The sequence below is a fragment of the Narcine bancroftii genome, chromosome 2, assembly GCF_036971445.1.
Source record: "Narcine bancroftii isolate sNarBan1 chromosome 2, sNarBan1.hap1, whole genome shotgun sequence".
Classification (NCBI taxonomy): domain Eukaryota; kingdom Metazoa; phylum Chordata; class Chondrichthyes; order Torpediniformes; family Narcinidae; genus Narcine; species Narcine bancroftii.
Genome location: NC_091470.1, coordinates 158,385,929 through 158,403,592, shown reverse-complemented (window position 1 = coordinate 158,403,592; position 17,664 = coordinate 158,385,929). Strand labels below are relative to the sequence as shown.

Below are 17,664 nucleotides of genomic sequence, written 5' to 3'. Positions count from 1 at the left end.
GCTGTTTGAGCAAAAGGAATAACTTCAGATTACCTTCTCTTCCCTCGTCAGCCTGTCCATATCTCCTTACAAACTCCTTGAGTCACTCTCCCAGGCCACACTCTGTCCCTTCATGTAGATTGTATCTGACGCCCTAGTTCTGTCCACTGGTCAACATCCTACCAATCTCAACAAATTTTCAATTTTTAAATTAATTCTCCATCTATGCTAATATATTTACTCCATTTCCTAATATCAAGTTTTTATTTAATTTCTTCTGAGGCTCTTGAGAATCCAGAGAGACTGTTTCCTGCTTTGCTACCCTGAATGTTACACCATCAAAATACTATTATTCTTTCGTGAAGCTACATTAACATTGCTAATCATGTTTTCCTTGCTACAATACCTTTAAATCGTAGCATTTTCTCATCAACTGAGCTGTAGATTCCTGGTCCCTCGAATACAAGTGTTATATCCGTACTCCCCAATCCTCTGGGACTGTTCTCGAGTCCAGGGAGCTTTGCTGTCATGTCCCGCCCAATATGTGGTTCTGGGTTAGAGGGGGCAGTTCGTTGGCTTTTCATTTTAATTTAGAGATACAGCATGATTACAGGCCCTTCCGGCCCACGCTGCCCAAGTACATCACCCTACTAACCCTGTTGTTTTAGGAATGTGGGGAGAAACCAGAACACCCAGAGGAATGCCACACAGACATGAGAACGTACAAAGTCCTTACAGATGGCGCCAGATTTGAACTGGGCCTTTGGCGTGATTATAGTGTTTCACTAATTGTGCTTTACTAAGCTCCTCATGGATCCCTGGCCTATTCTTGTCAACTAGTGAAGACCGTACAGAATATTCAATTTCAGATATCCATTTTATTCCCTAGCATACTTTCTCTTGCCAAGGGATCCACTTATTTGCTCAAATCCTTGCAGAAAGTCAAACTTTTTTGTGGCCCATACCTATTTAAAGCCATTTCCCTCCTCCCCACCCAATGTCGATTCTACCAGTCCGAGGGGTGGGGGGGGGGGTTAATGTTCTTGGCAGCAATTGGTTTTAAACTAATGCGATGATTAGTTTTCTGTTTAGATCACTCTCAATTATTTTTCAATGCAGGGAATATTTGTTTGAGAATTTTGGAACATTTCTTTAATACCATTGTTTATCTATTGGCAGACCTTATAATCCAATTTCCCAGTCCTGCTCCACACACCCATGTGGTTTAAAGTTCACATTTCATGCTCTTTAGAAATAGTTAATTGAAGTTTTACCCTCACAGAAAGAAATGAATAATTAAATGTATTAGACCACTGGCTGGAATCCAAGTGACATGAAATCTCAAACCGGTGTGAGCAAATTGTAAACGACCAGTCTATGGGATGGATCAATTAAAATAGTGAAGTATGTTAGTATATTGTTTCAGTGTGAACCATGTTTATTGCAAATCGGAAGGAATTATTTTCATTATTGCACTAGCAAGCCTTGAGATTCAATACCTACCTCATCATCTTCAAGAAAGCATGAAACATTTTGGGTTTAAGCAGTTAAAAATAAAGTGATTCAGATGTGAAGGGCTGAGAAAATTGTCTGGGTCAATAGTCAGAGAATACAGACAAAACCATTAACAAAAGAACCAGGAGGGAGGGACCAGGATAAATTCTTTTGCGAACTGGAATGCAACACTTGAAACAATAATGCAAGTAGGTTTAGTAGCAACTTTTAAAGGGAAATTCAATATAGGCCTGAGAGGGGGTGGGGGATAAGAAACCACAGGGCTGTGGAGGAAAGTGGTGGGGGGGGGGGGGAATTGGACAAATTGGGTCTTTCTTTCAAAGAACTGCCTCAGGCAAGATGGTCTCAATGCCATCTTTCTCCCACGAGATGAGATTCCCATACTGTTCGCAGGCATGCTGCTGAATGCTAGGACGTTGGGCTGGCCAGGAAGCTTCATCACCATTTATCCCACCTCATTGCACCGGTTTAATAGAAACTTACTCCCAACATCTTAAAATGAAAGGAAGGAAACTCACGACCAGAACACCCTACTTTTATTACCAAAAAGAAACATCTTGCACAGAGAGCATGTCCATGCGCTCTGTTCACTTCAGTCTGAATAAATAAATCATGTTCTAAGTACAAGCAAATTAAAGGACAAAGAGCAATATCACACATTTACAGCCAGAGGCAACAAGACTAAGTTAAATAAATAAAAACAGTCGGTTGGTAAAGCACAGAATAAATACTGTTTAAATTAATTATGTTTCTTTTTTTTAAAAAAAGCAAAGGTTTCTATCAAACTATTTGTGAAAAGATTTTCAATATATATATATTTATATCTATCAGATTCCTATAAATCAGGAAAATAAAAATTCAGCCTGTGCAAATTCTGTTTAAAGTAACTCGATTTGTTTTTTTTAAAAAAGGATTTTCCAGCCCCTCTTTCCCCACTTTTCCCTACGGCCGTGTGTGAAAAATTCTTCCCTTCTCGCCATGGCAGCCAGTTATGTTTATGGATCACATGCAAATGCACAATTTTTTTTTACTGCCTGGGAGAGGGATTCCTGAAATCAGGAATGTTTTGCAGGAGGCAGAGTCCAGACACTGAGATTCAGGAGGCATTTATACCCATGGAATTGATGGATTAGACACATGGTTGGCGGTTTGTATTAAAAAATTAACATCCTGGTCCAGCTGCATGACTAGGATGGGCAGAGGTAGTCTGAATTACTGAAGGTCCGTGCAGACCCCAAAATCAGCGATCAGGACAGGGGTTTGAATCCTGCGCTGTCTGTATGTTCTCCCCCGTACTGATGGGGGGGGGGGGGGTTTAGGTTAATTAGATATAAATTGGGCAGCACGGACTTGTGGACCAAAATGGGCTGTTACCGCGCTGTATGTCTAAATTTAAATTTTAAAAGTGTCTTAATTTAAAGAGAAGTTCACAATTAACTTGTTTATTGGGAAGTAATGATCCAAACCGGTGAACATTCACCTAGAGATCCAGTGTTTCATAGTTTGGTGGCAAGTTCAGACTCTGATCACAAACGAACCGCTTTCATGGCATCGGGTACATTTTCAGTCCCATTTCCCTGGTGATTGGGCTTGTACATTACACAAGGAAATCATGCAGGACTTGAGAGAAGGATCACTAAGGTCATAGATAAAATGTGATGGCAGATGTGGCTAAAACTTGGAAGTACCAAGTTCTGCACACCATCCTTTAAACTTGGCCCCAGGTTTAACTCTCAAGTTTGCCAACGAGCTTTAACTCTCAAGATCATCAGAAAGCCTGTTTCTTGAGAGAGAGTTTCAACTTCAAGATTAAAAAGAAGCTCTGGCAATGGTATTAGATAAGGAGCATTCCAACCGCATTACCACTACTGACTCCTGGGTCCCCAATGGCTTCCCAAGGGATGGAGTCAACAAATCATTGCACCAGTTAAATCAAACAGCCAAGGAGCTGACCTTGGCTACACACAAGCACTTTAGAAAATCACTTATAGCCACTTGGATTCAAGGATTTTGCAAGGCTTCTCTTCCTTGTCATGCATTGGACCCTTGCCAGTGGGTATCACAGATAGGAAAAGAGGGAGTCACAAAGGCTGGCTGGCAAGGTATCCTTTTTTCTCCCCCATTTGCCAGATTTTAACAAAGAATCGAGTTCGTCATCAGCGCTGGTCACTCCAACATTCAAGTGCAGAACTGTTGTTCCATTCAAGTAATGCAAGTCCATGAGAAGGGGTTTGGCATCTCCTTGGGTGCAGGAAGACTTCACACTGTGTATACACCCATGCTGTTAGCTTGCTCCTGCAGTCCCAGTATGCTGAAAGCAATCCGCTTCTGATGCCCCGGTAACCGAACTCCAATTTTCTTCACATCCCTGAAAAGGAAGTAGAGGAATCAGTAAAATGGCTCCTGAAATGCAAACACCAGAATTTCATTTTATTTTGAGTCCTCTTGGTTAATATTTATCACCTGGACGGCATTACCGGGGGGGGGGGGGGGGGGTGGGTGGTGGTGGTGGAGGCTGGCACAATAGGGACATTCAAAAGATTCTACGATAGGCACATGGAAAATAGAGGATTGTGGGTGTCAGGTAGGGATGATTAAATTGTTGTAGAGTAGGTTTCCATAGGTTGACACAACATGTGGGCTAAAGGCTTGTACTGTGCTGTAATGTTCTATGCATCTTGGTTATGGTGGCCTTCACACGCAATGGACTTCTCATCATTCGTGCAATGAACTATTCTATAGAAATAGCAGGTTCATATTTCAGACCTGGGCCATGACTCCTTTCAATTAGTTGAAGGCGACGTCAAACAAACTGATCAGAGAATTCACATAACCAGCAAGATCTCTAACACTCAGAACCTACACACACAAGGAAATTCATAGCAACAATGTCTGGTCTTAAACACAGCTTAGGAATGAACGCACTTCCCTTTCTATTACTCTATTCTCACAATTGAGGGAGGATTTGCACTTTTGAAAGTTCTTTATTGAATGAAATGTGGTTTAAAATTTGTAAATAAAATATTTAAAAAATAAAAATGAGGGGGCGGGGGGTTTATAGTCCTATGATAAACTGGAGCTCAAAGAAACTCATTGGTCTTGTTCTTGTTTCTATGCCGACAAGAACCTGACATTTATTTCCTGTTTCGAGAGACAGCAGTCTGCTATTAAGCCAAACATGCAATCCTGGGGTTTTTCGTTCCTTTGCCCAACACTCCTTGTGTGAATGCAAATTCTTCCATTGTTTATGGTTTTGCTTTAAACCTCTACTTGCTGCACTCTGATATTATGGTCTGTTTTCCAGACAAGACACCCCTTTCAGGATACCTTCATTTATTAACCTGCACTGAAGTTGATTTTACTCGTGCCCCATCTCCACCTTTTATTTTAAAAAAGGTTTTTATTGCCAGTGTTTTGGCTCAGTCCTCGGTCTAACATTCACCCAATTCTTTCCATGTATATGTAGAGAGGGATGGAGTTGACGGTCTTTGTCAAGGTCTATTCCAAGCCACAGGTCACTGTGCTCCTTGGGACACAAACAGAGGCAAACCATCAACTGCTGCTGGACGATCATCAACAGTGGCGGATTAACTACCACCCGGGTCCCTAGGCTGAGGCCCCAACCCGACCTTGCCTCCCCTCATATATTCTAAATTTATCCACAGGGGGTGTAGTCGGGGTGTGCGTGTGTACACTGTGCTTGGCAATGGCAGGATAGAATTGATGGGCCATGTGGCAATAGCCTGGTGGAGAGGGGTGCATGAAGAGGGGAGGTGTTGGGTTGGTAGTGGGGTGCCTTGGTGAGCTGGCCGCTGGCGGGGACCTCATCGCCAGGCTCTGACACTGACAACCGCCCATGTAACCGGTTTGGCAGTGTTGGCGTTTTATCCCTCTGAACCTTCTGATTCAGGTTCAGAGAAATAACTGGAGACAAAAAACAGCTGGGTAAAAATCAGACATTGGTGAATTTCTAAGATGTAATTTACTTTTGTTATTATTAATCATATATTTCTATTTCCGCACGGTTCCCCAGCCTTGCCTTTCCTCTAATTACGTTCTGTCCAGGGTCCTTTTTGCTCTTGCTCATTGAATGCTTCTCTGTTGATCAATTCAGATTCATTAAATTATAAATAGCAATGCTGAAAATGCACAGATATATTTCTATTTGGTTGGGAGACTTGCAAGAACAAGATTATTTTTATGATGCATGTTAACTTAGGACATCGCCGGGATGTGAGACACTGCCTGGAAATAGCGAGGTGATTGCACTTTTCATTGAAAGGCATTGACTTTATCCCTGTCTTCATGGGAAAACATAAGCTGAGACAGTGGGGAGGTTCAGGGAACAAAGGTAGGTTGTCCCCCTCTTCTGGTCCCGCCCCCTCCCCTTACCATGCCCTTGGGACACTCAAACTCAGCCTATTCACTTTGAAATGGTCCCCAAGGACCCCATCTTTTCAGGCAGTGGCTCATGACATAAATAAAATCCTTAGCGGCCCTTTGCGATTCTGGTGCCAAGTACCTTGAATCAGAGTGCCACCCAGGTCATGTCGTGCTCTTCGTGGGGTGTCCTAAACTCTTCCTTGTTATACTGAAGGTTATGGACAGGATTCAACTCTACCCCCCTACCCCCCCCCCCCCCAATCCTCCATCTACCCACCGAACTATGAGATTTATAACATCTATCCGATCAAATTGGATGTTACAAATCTAATACAATAGTTTGTTGTGAAGGGTTAGGGGTAAGCGTGAAATGATAAACCAAGACCAGGGTACCCTTTAACATGTAGGCTAAAGCCTAACCCTAACCTCTTGGCCTCCAGGCCCCTAGGCTTCAGCCTACTCTGTCCAATGGTTAAACTGCCACTGGAAAGACACTTCTTCAGGAACAAGATGCTGTCTACGACAGAGCGCTGCAGACAGACAAATGACTTTGGGTCAGACTGTGTGCTGAGGGGATGCACTGAAGCTTGGGGTAGCTGCCACGAAAGTTTTACCCCCTAAATGGTCCTCCTGCCTCTGGACAGTGAAGGGGGGTAGGATCTGTATAATAACATCTCTGATTTAATGCTCATGGAACATTTGGGGATGAGACAGTGATCCTATGTAAGTTTTATAAAAGAATGCAATTATATGTTCAATACAGTGAATGATGAAAGATGAATGTTCTTTATTATTGTATAATTGCAAATTTCATGAATAGATACTTTTGAAATTAAAAACCCCACCTGGCTTGTGAATCTAGCACTTCCCTCCCACACTCACAGCACCTTCCCCCAAATCATTTAATTTTGCGCCTTTAATTATTTTTTTTAATTACACTCATTCAGTCTGGTCACTTGCTAAAGCCCAAGATCATCTGCGTTCCTGTTACAACAGGTTGGAATCAGCTTTGTCGTCTTGAAGACAAAGCCTTTTTCACACAAAGCTTGGTCGTTAAATAGCAGGCCTGCTGATGAGAAGGATTTGGCCTTTTGGAAAAAATGGGCTCTCTCTTATTTCAGTGGGAACCCTGTGCTATTGAAGCAGGTCAGGTCACAATGTTGATCAGAGTTGCACTGGGCTTCACATGTTTAGTCAGTGATCATTCTGTGAGGGGTTAGACTGCTGTCTACTTCAGTGCAATGGAAACTATTAATAGCACTTCCTTGAAGTGTCAGCATATCTATGTGAAATTCCTCAGGAAAACAAACATTTTCCCAGCAAATAGAGATAGGATTCACTTTAATGCTGAGGACTCTAGCTGTGAACTGATGAATTTCAGGTGTTGGTGATTTGGCGACGGTGAGGGATCTAGTTTCCTCAGACAGTGGCATTGGAGTGACACTTTTTTCTTTGCAAATTGACAGAGACCAACTCCAGCACACTGGTCTTGGTTTAAGAGTTTAGAACTACTCGATGTCACAAACCAAGTCATTGTGGGATCACCTCACAACTATTGGGAATTACCTCCAAAGAGAATAGCCGAGAAAACTGACAAGAGCAAAAGGATACCCTCCAGCTTCCCCCATGCCAGAATCCAGAGATACAGGAGGATACAGGAGGAACACGCAACCTTACAGGGGAAGGCAACCATGGTAGCGGCCCAGCGAGGCACTCAACAGCTGGAAGGACCCACACAGGCTGCCGGCGGCTTGCACTCGAAGGAACCACACAGGTTGCGGGCTGCTTGAGATAGGCTCATGGGAACCAGATATCGGAACTGGGATTCAAGAGAGCGCCAAGGGCAAGACAAGGTCTCCATTGGCCTCGGGTTGCTGAAGGCATCCTGATCATATCAGAGGTTTGGACCTGGAGCTCAGGTTGCCAATTGATTAGAACAGAAGTCTGTTAGGCTGCAGAGACTGTGGGAGTGGCACTCAGTGTCTCTGAAGGGACTCTTTTGTTTCCCTTTCTCCTACTGTTGGGGCACTTGGCAATGCTCATGGAGACATCATTTGTCTTAAGGCAGACAGTTGGAAGTATATCATGTACAGTGTATCTGATTTTCTATGTATTATTATCTGATAATAAATGGAAGCTTGAGAAAAAAATGCATCGGCTCAGTTTGTACTTACTCTGAGGTAAGTTGAACAATGTGCTCCATTGTACTATATCCTGCTGCCATGAAGTTCTCCAAATACTGCCCCATCTTTATCGACTCCAACCATTCAGTGACTGTGCGAAAGATCATACCATCGGTCCCACTCGTGCTGGGCAGGCGGATGGACACACTGAAAGGGAACATGCAGAGTTAAACAGTAGCAGTGAGAATTTATTACAAAGTGTAGGCACATTTGGACTAACATCAATATCACAAAACAATCTTTTCTCTCTCTATACCTCGTGATGAAGGCTGTTAAGTTGTCATTAAAGCTCTCCTTTTGGTCTCATTGACAATCCATGCCACCGTTTGAATAGGTTTCCAACATTACAACAGCCAAACCTTCCTAATTGCTCAGATCAATCCAGAGCCTCATTGCAGATGGTCCAGTCAAATGGGCCATTTGACCATTTATTTTGATTTCAAAGAGTACAGTTGGCCTGCTTTACTCTGGGTCTCCATCACCTGTTTCCCCCACCCCACCTCCAACAACAAATGTTCGGAGTTGGAGTGACGGGGAACATTCATGCTGCAATCTTGCAGCAACTTTATGAATAATGCGTGGATTATGTCTATGAAACAGAATGCATTGAATACATTTGGCAGCTCAGCAGTTTATGAAGTTCTGACAGGGACGTGAATAACCAAAGCAACAAGAAATCTCACCAATAACTCTGCAGCTTATGAACAGGCTTCATGGATTATTGAGGCTTTATGTAGCTAAATATTCTGAAATTTCTGGCATGAATGACTTTGAACTGAAACACCACAAGAACTTAAAAGAATGGGTAAAACTCCCTTTATCTCTTTAAGTCACTCCCCTCGCAGAACATGTACAATCATTGAACTGCACTCCACCCCATTTACTTTTAGACAATTTGGTACTGCTCATTCAATATCCAAAAGTAATTATTAACAAATTATCGTCATTTCTGCAATATTTAAACTCCGTGCATAGAGAGGCTTCCCTCACAGGAGGGAACTCTTATTGGCACTAGGCATTGATGAATCTCTTGGGAGAGTTTTGATTTCACTTTCCACCCCACCCCCTCCCCCAACAATCAGTAATCCCTTTCTGAAACTAAATTACATTCTCGTTCTTCTTAAATGTCATAACCGGCTCAGTATCAGTAGGATTTATTAGAATCTGTTTCACATCCAGTCCCATGTGAGTGACATGTTCAATTTGTGCTTTAATCTTATTTGAGGCCTGTAATTGCGGAAAAACTTTTGCTCTATTCATTATGATCCAGGGCAGCAATGGGTTAAGGTTTTTAAAAAAATTTTAGTTTTGATTTTCAAAGACTCCTACAAATCCAATCAAACAACCCAATCTCTTTCAACAATAGGATATAACATACAGAGTCATTTTTTCTCCCTACCCCTCTCCCCTCCCTCCCAAACCATAATACAACAAAGAAAAGATTATATAAATTAAACAAATGCAAAGAACCAAATATCAGTAAAATCACAATCCCTTAAGGAAATTTAAGAAAAACCCCAAAGAAACCTAAAATAAACAAGATAAGGAACAAAATACAAGAGCCCGTCATCTGTGCCAAACCCACTTCATTGATCTCAATCATTCCACTACTGGCACAGATCGTTGTATTTCCTTTATTCAGAAGGGGTAGGATTATATCTGCATTCCAATGTGTTGCAGATAGGGTTGCCATCCCCTAACAAACATGTTGTATTTCCTCTTTAAATTATACTTGATTTTCTCCAGGGGAATAGAACTCTGCATTTCTATATTCCATCGTGTAATATTTAGCTGGGAGTCAGACTTCCACCTGACCACTATATACTACCTGGCTATTGACAAGGTGACCATCACAAATTAAATTTGGTATTTGGACAGTTTAAAACTTGTGTCCATAATGTTCCCCAGAAGGTACAATTCCAGATCTTGTGGAAAATTCACCTTTGTAATTTTTTTCAGAATGTTCCCCAGGTTCTCCCAGAAGGATCACACCTTTGTACACAACCAGGTTGAATGGATAAAGGTTCTAATCTTTTGAAATTTCTAATTTAGATTGATGTAATTTTTGTGGTGTGAGGTATAGTTGATGCAGTAAATTATATTGCTCCAACCTGGCATTAATAACTGCTCTCATGCTGTCCAGACACACTCATGGATTGTTGTGCCCAAGTCCGTCTCCCACCTTCCCCTCGACTTGTGCAAGCCAAGCTTTGGGCCCTCACTTTGGAATAGAAGAGATGAACTTGGACATATTCACCTTTCAAATTAGAATCTCCTTCTCATTACACATAGTGGAGATTCTAGCCACTTTACCATTCCATGAACTTCCTGATACATCTGTTGAGCATCTTAAAGAAGCCCTGGGCCAATGGAATGGGCAAGGACTGAAATAGATATTGTAGCCTTGGCATCACCTTCATTTTAATGCAATTAACTCTGCCCACCAAAGTTATGGGCAGGGTTCTCCATCTACCAAGGTCCCCCTCAATTTTCCAGAGCAAAGGTAGATAAGTGAATTTATATAAATTGTGTAAATCCTTACCTACTTTTATCCCCAAATATTTAATTCCCTCTTGACGCCATTTAAATTAACTCCCTTGTTGGTATTGCCTATAATCCCCCTTTGTCAAGGACATGATTTCACTCTTGTGTAGATTATCTTATACCCAGAAATCTTGCCATAATCTTCCAGTGTGGTATTCAGCCTGGCCAATGACCCACGGCTCAGTCAAATATGCTAACGCATCATCCGCAAATAAATTGACTTTATACTCCTCCTGGCCCACTTTGAACCCCTTTATGTCTGGATCCCATTGGATGGCTTCTGCTAGCGATTCAGTAAAAACAATGCTGGGGGCAGTAGACAGTCCTGCCCACTGGACCTACCCAGCAGGAACACTGGAGACATTTGCCCATTTGTAATAATTTTAGCTTGGAGTTTATGATAGATCAATCCAAATCTCTCTAGTACTTTGAATAAGAAATCCTAGTCCAGTCTGTCAAAGCCCTTCTTTGTGTCCAGAGCTATGGCCACACCTGGATCCACCCCCAATTGTGCCAGATGCACTATATTGAGTAATCTACATATATTTTCTGATGATTGTCTCTTTTGTACAAATCCAGCTTGATCTGCATTTGTTAACTTTGGTAAATGTTGAGCCAATCTATTGGCCAGCGCCTTTTGCTATGATTTTATAATCTTCATTTAATAATGAAATAGGCCTATAGGAGGTGGGGTTCAATGGGCTTGTCTGTTTTTTTTGAGGTTACTGTAATAATTGCTGTTGAGAGAGGGTCCGTGACTCTGCTGCCTGCTCCACCACCTTCATAATAAGTGGTAGTAAAAGATCCTTAAACTCTTTATAAAATTCAGCAGGGAACCCATCCTCCCCTGGTGATTTGTTAGCCTGCAATGATCCCAGGCCTTTCTCAATCTCCTCTCGAGAGAAGGGGCACTCATCCCCTCTCGTTCCAAATGTGGTAGGTCCAAAGTAAGCAAGAAATTATCTATTTAAGTGGAGTTTCCCACTGATTCCTGATTTATACAGCTCTGTATAGAACTTTCTAAATGTTTCATTTATCTCCTTTGGTTATATGAAATCTTGTCTCATCCCCTCCCACTCCCCCACCCGTTTCAATCGCATTGATTGTTCTTGAGATCTCTTCCTCCACCCTCATCTGCCAAGACAAGACTTTATGGGCTCTTTCCCCCAGCTCATAATACTATTGTTTAGATCTTAGGATCATCTTTTCTATCTTAATGGGTTAAGATATTAAACAATAAAGGCGGCCAATTCACAGCAAAAAAGCAATAGAACAGGTCTGCTCCAATTCATTTACTCATCCATAGCAAAGATTAATCCTTAATTATTTCTGTCCCATGCTAGTCAGATATGCCTACACTGGAGAGAACTGATCAGATTGCACTAATAGGATTTTGTGGTTTCTCCATTGTTCGTGCACCTGGGGCATTGGAATGTACACTTCTGGGACTTTTGAGCTCTCAGCAGAGCTGGAACACTGCCAAAGGAGAGATTTCATTACCACAGTTCAAAATACTAACCACCATTTTAACCGGTTTGGCACTCCAATGTAAATGGAAGCTCAGGGCTTGACCAGAATTGGAAATTGTCCAGCTCCAGTGTGTACATTTCAAAATCCCCTGTACATATTGCTGGAGCCTTTGACCAGTTCCCACTGCTATCAACAAGTCCCTGCTCTTTCATGTTCTCTTGGCAGCAGTGAGTGAGCAGAGAATGTTGTGTGGGTATTTTTGTTTAAATCCCCGAATGACTTTCCCACAGGCAGCCCATTGGACGAGCGTGACATTGCATGGACCCAAGATAAATAGGGTGACCACGACCGTGGTGGGCTTGGGAAGTGGCTGCATTTGCCATCAGCAAATCGGAGCTTGTAAGTCCCTGAACAAAATTAGTTTACTTGTGACCTCAAAAGCTCCATCAATCCAGTAGAACACAATCTGCTGGAGGAATTTAGCAGGTCGAGCTGAATCTGTGAATAGCCCAGCCTTCAGTTGGAACCCCTTCATCAAGACTGGGGGGAGAGGGGAAGTTCAGGGGCCTGTGTGTGATTGGTGAACCAAGCATGACAGTCAGTGGCAGTAAATTAGTCAGGTTCCAGCAGTCCCCTGTATGTCTCCATCAATCCAACTCTTTGGAAGCTGGAGTTCCCACTGACATTATCATCCCCTTCTTCTCCTTCATACACCATCCAAAACCGACAAACCAGATTTGGGAATGATTTAATCTTGTTTTCAGGGACTACCAACATGCACATATACTCTGTGTCCCAATTTTCCGGGACTGCCTTTATACCTAACCACCAGCTGGTTCATGCTGGTGTTTGTACTGTAGTTTACTCATGGACCAAGCCCAGAGTATATATTATGAAAGGTTAAAAATGGCTGGAGTCTAAAGGGTTAAAAAAAAGGGATTTGACCTTTACAGCAGAGCTCTCTGGACATACCGTGGATCAAAATCTGCAATACTTTTCAAGGATTCGGGGCTACGGATCAGTTTGTCGAGGATGTTGACAATGTCACAGAACTTGGGTCGCTTGGCCCTCTCCTGCTGCCAGCACTGCATCATCAACTGGTAAATGGCAGAGGGACACTCCATTGGAGCAGGCAGGCGGAATCCTTCATTTATCGACTTCATTACCTGCAACAAAAAAAAGGCACGAAGGTTGTTTAAATCAGCCTTCGTACACGACTGGAAATGCCGACTCTTCACTTAGCTCAGCCTAATGCTGGCCGTAATGCCCAAAGTGAAAAGAGGATGGAGTGGATTCCAGTAAAATAAAGCAGACTGACACTCCCTACATTGTGTGGGAAATGGAAAATGTCTCACTGCAGGTACAGTCACATTTACAACCTTCACTGCAATTGGTTACAAGAGTTTTGAATAGTCAAACTTTCTCATTGACTCAAAAAGCCAACATGTTTGAAATATCCAAAATTCATCTCCTGGATCTTTAACTCGGATTATTCCGCACCTGCACCTTGTGTCACTTTTAAGTACTAGAAAAAAAATTATTCTTTTCTGCAAATATTCCAGTTTTGGGGATTTTGCATCCTTTCACATTGACCTCACTCACTGTCCTCCCAGATGCCCTTCCATCAATTACTGCCCCTCAACTGGCCCTCCTCCCTCTCATGCCCCTCAGACCCTCACATCATGTGTCTCTGCAGACACCTCAACATTACGGTTCTCCTGTGCTCCCCATCTATCTGGCTGAACCATCACAGTCTTCATCGACAACCCACTACCCCTACATTTTCCCCAACAAGTGCTTGGAGCTGAACCACACTGTCCACAACATCCGAGTCCTAATCAAGTCCCAAACCGCATTATCACCGACAAACATATATTTTTCCCACTCACTATATTACCCAACTCCATCTTGACTCATCAAGAGCTAACAGCTGATAGACTTGGCAGGTAGAGCTGAGCAATGATCTTGAGATTACATGTCAAGGGGGAGGACGGAATCTCCTCAATCTTTCTTTATTCAATTCTCCCTAAACACGAGTTCATCCAAAGATCCTTTGTGCCATTCCATTCACCTGACTGTTGAACTATATTGACATCCAGTTAGCTAGACTCGATTTGTAAATTCTCGTCATGCTCTCACTCTCCACTGTGTCACACTCCATCTCTGTAACCTCCAACATGCCCATCAATGTTCTCTGTTATCTGTGCAATTTTGGCCTCTTACTCTTCCATGCCCTTAATTCTTCAATCCGTCCTTTCCATTCCTCAACCCTCTTTCACAGAGTATTTGGTCACATCAAATACATCTTTTCCTCGTCCAGTGAGACACTGACAAACTGCCTCAAAAGATTTATGCTATATTAAGATAGAATTAAGTTAAATCCAAGACACGAGAAGTTATATTATTTTCAGATCTCTGCCCCTCACCTCGAGATTGGACATTTCCCAATAGGGTCTCTCTCCGTAGGACAAGATTTCCCACATTACAATGCCAAAGCTCCACACGTCGCTTGCCGAGGTAAACTTCCGATAGGCAATTGCTTCTGGAGCAGTCCATCGGATGGGGATCTTCCCGCCCTGAAAGAAATACATAATTATCAACTGAAGATCACAATCTCCTTGGATCAGATTAGCAATAAATCCCAGGAATCAGAGAATAGTTTGGTCCCACCTTACAATGGATTGCTTATGGGCATTTAAATAACAATTGCCCCTACAGATTGTTAGACAGTTGCACCAGACATCCATTTTAAATGTTCCAAGTGCACTTGCAGCCAAGTCCTTTCTGCATGGCCTGCCAGCACTGGATGACTCTCAACCATTTGTCCTGTGCACAATAGGTGTCCCTGCCAGATAGCAGGTGACAGCAAAAAACAAAACATATGGCAGACTTGGAGAACCAGTTAGCTGCATACTTGACAATTAATGAGGGGAAAATGAGAAAACCAGGTGAGCATTACCCAAGTTTGAAGGAAGAGGACGTCATCATGACCAGGCTCTAAAACTGACCAGGAAATGGATGCAAGAGAACATCGGATCAACTCCTTTCTTTTCAAAAATTCCCTTTTTCTTTGAACCCCACGTGAACTGATTTACAAGAGAAGGGCTCCAGAATTACAAGCGAATGAGATAAATGCAGGCTCTAAAATTAGGACTCTACCGACGCTAAGCTTTGGTGGGTTTGGATAGAATAGCACATGTATGGGGATTACAGGAAAAGCCTTTCTAGTGACGTGGAGGTTATAAAATTCTATCCCTCCTAGTTAAGGAGTTAGAAAATCTAAAGAAATGGTGTTATATATTTTTTTGATAGTCTTAAGATAGCTGAGCTCAGGCCATAGTTACACAAGCTCACATTTCAGAGAGTATATTCAAACAGTGTTCACACCCAACTCTTGATCATTTGCTCTTCTGGAACTCATTAGCTTGAAGTAAGGCAAACTGCAAAAGCTTTGGCACTCCACCACAGTTTAGGTGGTCCCAGTCAAAAGGTTTCCTCAAGCACTTGAGGAATTTCACATCTTCCTAAATGGTATCCTGACCTCCTCAGCACACTAATCTGTTCTAGCCACTAAAGGGTGTACTCACACTGGTTGTGTACGTGCCCTCTGTGTCGTCCTCCAACACGCGTGAGAGGCCAAAGTCAGACACTTTGCACACCAGCTGACTGTTCACGAGGATATTGCGTGCTGCAAGGTCCCGGTGTACATAGTTCATGTCAGAAAGGTACTTCATGCCAGAAGAAATCCCTCGTAGCATTCCAACCAGTTGGAGAGAGGAGAACTCACCATCATTATTCTGCAGGGGAAGAAATTGACACTAATCTGTAACCAGTGTATTCAGATTTATGAACCCAATCCTTTATCATTAATAGGCATTTTAACAAAATACCAAACACGACTGAGTAGTTCTAGAAATCCAGTGATGGAGTTCATCACACACTTTAGAAACTGATGAAATCAAATTTAATGAAATGCATTCATGGTGGGGTTACTATGTATGAAAATATAGAAATACATGTAATTTCAGGCAATTTGGAGCAAATAAGGATGAGAAATGACTTAATAGAAGTCTACAACACTCTGAGAGGCTGAGATTGGGTGGACAGCCAGAGCCTGGGATGAAAGTAGTAAACACCAGAGGATATCTATACAAGGTGAGGGGAGGAAAGTGTAGGGGAGATGTCAGGGGTACCATTATATTTGTATAATAGTCGACCTTGTGTAATAATCGACCCCGTCCCATATTTTGGCCAAAAGATTGCGAGTCTTGCTATGACCTGTGTAAAAGTCGACCCCCTATGTTTGGCCCTGATCGCCAGCCCATTGCACCTACAGACTCTCCTAGGCCTTGGCCACCCGCCCGGCTGAGCTCCCAATGTCCCGACCACAGACTCTCTCCTAGGCCTTGGCCGCCCGCCCGACTGAGCTCCCGATGTCCCGACCACAGACTCTGTCCTAGGCCTTGGCCTCTGGCCAATCCGAGCTCCCAATTTTCCGAACGTGGATTTACCACCCAGTCCCGGCCATCCAAGGTCTCGATGCCTTGAATAGCACAGGTACTTAACGTGGTCAAAGGTATGACCCATGCAAATTCGACCTCCCCAAATTTGCCCCGAAAATTTAGTTAAAAAAAAACTCAACTATTACTCGAGTATATATAGTGTTTTTTTTTAATCCAGAGAGTAGAGGGCACTTGGAATGTTTGACAGGGGTGGTGACAGAAGAGTCAGGAACATTGAAAAGAGTCTTAGACCTGCACATGAATACCACAATAAATATAAATTAATGGGTGTAAGATAGGAAAGGTTAAGTTTGTTGAGTAGGTTGCTATCAGTCAGAAAAACATTGTGAGCTGAAGGGCCTATGCTGTGCTGTAATGTTCTATGGTCTCGATATCTGTGCTGGCTACATACAGCAAATCAGACTTTATACTGTATTAGCCATTTGACTGCAGCAGAGGGATTAGTGTCCAAACTAGGGTAAAGAGTGTAATACATCAGATGCTCAAAAACTTGTCAGTTCACTGTTGCTTAAAATATTTAAATATGTTTCAATCCCATGGACTTCAAGCAGTGATCGAAGTTATAGGTACTCACCCGGAGGTAAGCATCAAGTGCTCCATTTTCCATATATTCGGTGACAATCATCAGGGGTTTGTCTGTGAGGAGGGGACAGAAGAGGAACAAGTCAGGCAAGAGCATCCCATCTCACTTCAGACGATTCAACAAGGGAGTTCCTCCCAATTAACACTCTCGGCAGAAGTAGCTATTTTCCAAGTGACTGAGGTTTACTCACATTTGGTGACAACCCCCTCCAGATGGATGACATTGTGATGGCTGAACTGTCCCATGATACTTGCTTCACTCAGAAAGTCAATCCTTTGGCTTTCAGTGTAACCGGCTTTCAGCGTTTTTATAGCCACGCTAATCTCCTTCCTTCCTTTTTTCAAAATTCCTTTGTAGACCTCACCAAATTCACCTGAGAAATGTGCAAAAAAGCAGCAATTTATCATGCCTAAAAATCAAACAGAACAGCACAATTGATACCACTGAGTACTGCCACAATATTACACCAAGAACACAGGCTTGA

At 42.6% G+C, this 17,664-nt stretch overlaps 1 protein-coding gene across 2 annotated transcripts in view; it reads right to left on the bottom strand.

Moving 5' to 3' along the window:
* Positions 1–2,013: 2,013 nt before the first annotated feature.
* Positions 2,014–17,664, bottom strand: part of epha2b (eph receptor A2 b) — a 56,372-nt gene continuing 40,721 nt past the window's right edge. For both annotated transcript variants that reach the window (XM_069918876.1, XM_069918875.1), the window contains 7 exons: positions 17,371–17,553; positions 17,172–17,233; positions 15,662–15,871; positions 14,501–14,650; positions 13,047–13,240; positions 8,052–8,207; positions 2,014–3,862 (listed from right to left, as the gene is read on the bottom strand). In XM_069918876.1, coding sequence (XP_069774977.1) covers positions 3,754–3,862; positions 8,052–8,207; positions 13,047–13,240; positions 14,501–14,650; positions 15,662–15,871; positions 17,172–17,233; positions 17,371–17,553 — 1,064 coding nt within the window. In that variant the 3' untranslated portion in view covers positions 2,014–3,753. The remainder of the gene's footprint in view (positions 3,863–8,051; positions 8,208–13,046; positions 13,241–14,500; positions 14,651–15,661; positions 15,872–17,171; positions 17,234–17,370; positions 17,554–17,664) is intronic.